Here is a 3,906-nt window from a genome sequence, read left to right as displayed (position 1 = left end):
GTGATATCTCCGGAACTGTTTAACCTCTACCTTTCCGGAATTCCTCGCCCTCCAGACGGCATTGAGATCGTAACGTATGCGGATGATTGTACGATCATGGCGTCGGGTCCAGTGGTCGATGACATATGCGAAAGGTTGAACCCCTATCTCGCGGAGCTTGCCGCATACTTCCACGCGAGGAATATGAAAATATCCGCCACGAAATCAACGGCCACACTCTTTACCACATGGTCTGCGGAGATGAGAACACAGCTGAATGTTCAGGTCGAGGGGAATTTAATACCGACCACGAACTACCCCAAGATTCTTGGGGTAACGTTCGACAGCATGTTCAAGTCGTCCGCGCAAGCCACAGCTATCTGCGACAAGATGAAAAGTAGGAACAAGGTCCTCAAGGCGCTAGCCGGCAGCTCTTGGGGTGCGGACAAAGAAACCTTGTTGACCTCTTATAACGCGATAGGTCGGTCTGTGGTCAACTATGCGGCTCCAGTGTGGTCTGCGAATACTAGTGCTACGCAGTGGAAGAATATCCAGACCTGCCAGAACGCTGCCCTGAGAACTGCGACAGGGTGCCTCCTCATGACACCAGTGGACCATCTACATGAGGAGGCGAAAGTCCTTCCCTTACGTCAGCATAATCATATGCTTTCGTTGCAGTACCTGCTTGGGTGTTACCGTGAGAGCCATCCCAACCATCACATGGTGGATAACTCTCCCCCACCCAGGCGTGTCAGGAAGGACATACATGATCTAGAGAGGGAGGTCCAGCGCTACAAGAGAGAGCCTCTAGATCAAGAAGCCTATCAGGCAGGTCTGAGTGGCATTCACACCGATGCAGTCGCGGATGCTATTAGCAGTTATAAAGTGAATGCCGTCCTCGGAGTCCACCCCCCATCCATTGCAGCCGAAGAACGTCAGCTGCCTAGACAAACCAGGGTAGTTTTGGCGCAATTACGTTCAGGATGGTGTAGTCGCCTCAATTCGTATTGGGCACGAATTGATGAAGATGTGCGTGACGCCTGCCCGGCGTGTGATACAGGCCCGCACAATACGCTACACCTTTTTAATTGCTCAGCCAAACCTACCCAACTCACTCCAGAGGATCTCTGGCTACAGCCCGTTAAAGTAGCCGAATTTCTAAACCTGGAGCTGGAACCAGATTAGCAGAACACAAACACACACATGTACTACTGCTACAACAACAACAACAACCATCGAAATGATGATAAATCTGTTTTAAGTTTGCTTGTTAATTTAAAGTATTTTAGAAAAATTGAACGACCATAGACATTGTTTTTTTTTTTTAATTTTTCTACAAAAGTTTATTTTTATTTTATTGTAAAAATTTGTATATGTGTGTATAAAAATGTATAAAAATCTATCAAAATATGCAATTTAAAAATTTCTTAACAGCTAATCTTATAAATAAATTTGTAAATATTCCAAAAAGCATTATATAATTTGATCTTATACAATTTCGTTTTGTAAATTCTTTCGACTAAATGCCATTGTTTTTCTTAAAAATATAATTATTACACATGAGCAATAATTAAATTCTATAGGAGTAAAAAACTACAAGGAGTTGGGTATTTATCTTATTTTTGTAAACAACCTACTTTATATCTATCTGTCTAATGGATAGACTTAAAACTCAAATAATAAATAAATGGATTGTAATCGAACGTATCGAGACTTTGTTAAGAATGTCTAATCACAATATTATTAAGTAGGTATAAAAAGGGTGGCGTTGTTTCTTTACGTAAAGGAGGAAGTTGGGATATTTGAAAGGAAATAAAAGAGAACATTCAATTGGAATTAAATAAAATGTAAAATGGTTTTTGCATTTCACTGAGATAGTCACGGATATAGATGTTCCTACATGTCAATGCATTCTTTCTTAGAAGGAGAAATTATTGCCTGCTTTATGTGATATATGAGATTTTTAAAAATCGAGATATCCACAGTAATTTCGAGGTGCTGTTTTATATCCAAGGTGCTGTTTTATATAGACTGCCCATTGCAACCCTACTATTTCTACGTATTGGGAAACTGTTGCTTGCAGTGTATAAGTTTACGCTTAGAAAAGTACATTTTTATAAAGTTGATCCAAATTCCAGATATTCCCTCAAATGATAATATTACCCTAAGGACCTGTATACATTTACTTGGAATGCAACAAACAAAGAAAATATTTAACTGAATTTCGAATTTGATACCTGAGTTGAAATAAATCAAAGACTGGTTATGAGCAAACACCGACATTCCACAAACAACGTTCTTCTCACTGAGTAATACAATAAAAACAACAACAAAATAAATAAGCAGACAAATAGACTGAGGTCAACATGGGGATTTATAAGCCACACTAACACACATACACGCACAGAAATACATACATGGCGTACGTAAAGTCAAAAATAGCAACAACTATCACAACAACGCTTCATCGATGACTACGGCTACAAACTGAAAACATACAAAAGTAACAATGGCTCTAAGGTTTAAACAGTGAAACCAATTCAGAGAAGTAAAGATGTGAGCGATGAGGGCTTGTTAAGAAATAAATACGTAGTCTAGACTTGTGTGGTTTGATGTTGTATGCAGACTCAGATGCTGGCAGAATCAATCTGTTGTGGATGAAGGAAAAAAGGAGTACATAAATTGAAATTGGTAGAAGCAACAGGATAGTTTCTAAAACAATTATGGCTACCACATAACCATGTGATCATTCATTCGGTTCACTTTGAGCATTTCGGGAGGAAAATTGCCTAAACTACTAAAACTATCTAAGAATTGTATTTAAAATATAAAATCTTACTGCATAAGAAAATTGCTTTCATACACATACATCCTTATACCCATTACTTCTTATCGTCTTAAACTATCAATCTGGATTTCTCACCATAGGCCACAAATAACCAAGTTGTGGCCTTATTTAAATCTATGCTCCTCATTATTGTGTTGCTGAGCATGCTTTTGATCTTCAGGGAAATTTTCTATTGATTGTATCGAACGGGATGTTGTAGCTGTTATGGTCGATGACACATCCATAAAGCGATATTTCTTTTCATCTCGACACAGGAATGGATAACACATGATTCCATAGTAGAAGGCTAAGCAACTTATTATGACCACAAATATAATGGCAATTATGCCAAACGTTGAGAAGCCAGATTTCTTGTCTAAATATTCCTTCGGCGTGATGGCAGGAGCTTGTGTAGGCTGTTGCTGTTTTGGATTTTGGGAACCGTAGTAAGAGCGTCGAGAATTAGAAATGCCAGATCGTCCTCTGCCTACATTTCCCGCTTGGCAGTAGTAATTGAAACTCAAGGTAACTGAAACGACAAGTCACGTAGCAATTTTGGCCATTAAAAATCAACATTTGTTGCACATAAATCATTTTACTTACCTATCAGCAAAATTATCACAACTTTCTTCATCATTTCTTTCTTGCTTTTTTTATTCTACTTAAATATTTATATATCCTTTGTTATTTAATTATAGTTCGTATACACTTTGCAAGGAATGAATGCAACTTGATTGATGTTATTTGTTGGTGTTTCCTTTTATGTTTCCCTTCTTGCTTCTTTTCTTTTTGTGTACTTGCAACATGCGTGCGTGTGTGTGCATTTACAAAAAATATCGAGAGTTGTATTTTTCCAAACATAAAACACAGTTGTATTTTTAATCCGAACGAATGTATTGGACTAGAAACCGAAGCGAGCCGATTATTTCGACGGCGACAGTGAAGACTCATCAAGTATAAACTACTAATTGACGCTGGAAAATTTGTGCCTGGAAGAAAATTAAAAATTAGCGCGCACTTGACAAATGTGCTTTTATAAGAAACTACTAACTATATTTGACATATGCTTAGGTATAGACCCTGGCTCAATAATAAAGTTT

The 3,906-nt window shown here is 38.2% G+C and overlaps 1 protein-coding gene across 1 annotated transcript; it reads right to left on the bottom strand.

Annotated features, from left to right (window-relative positions):
• Window positions 1-1,333: 1,333 nt before the first annotated feature.
• LOC131803392 (uncharacterized) lies at window positions 1,334-3,650 on the bottom strand. Its single transcript, XM_059124661.1, has 2 exons — window positions 3,410-3,650; window positions 1,334-3,335 (listed from the first exon to the last, which is right to left on the bottom strand). The coding sequence occupies exons 1-2, from the start codon at window positions 3,441-3,443 to the stop codon at window positions 2,932-2,934; spliced, it is 438 nt and encodes a 145-aa protein (XP_058980644.1). The 5' UTR covers window positions 3,444-3,650; the 3' UTR covers window positions 1,334-2,931.
• Between the last annotated feature and the right edge of the window lie 256 nt (window positions 3,651-3,906).

Source organism: Musca domestica, unplaced genomic scaffold, assembly GCF_030504385.1.
Source record: "Musca domestica strain aabys unplaced genomic scaffold, Musca_domestica.polishedcontigs.V.1.1 3, whole genome shotgun sequence".
NCBI classification, from domain to species: Eukaryota; Metazoa; Arthropoda; class Insecta; order Diptera; family Muscidae; genus Musca; species Musca domestica.
The sequence above is the reverse complement of the archived record's forward strand: the minus strand, read 5'-3'. Positions and strand labels throughout refer to the sequence as shown.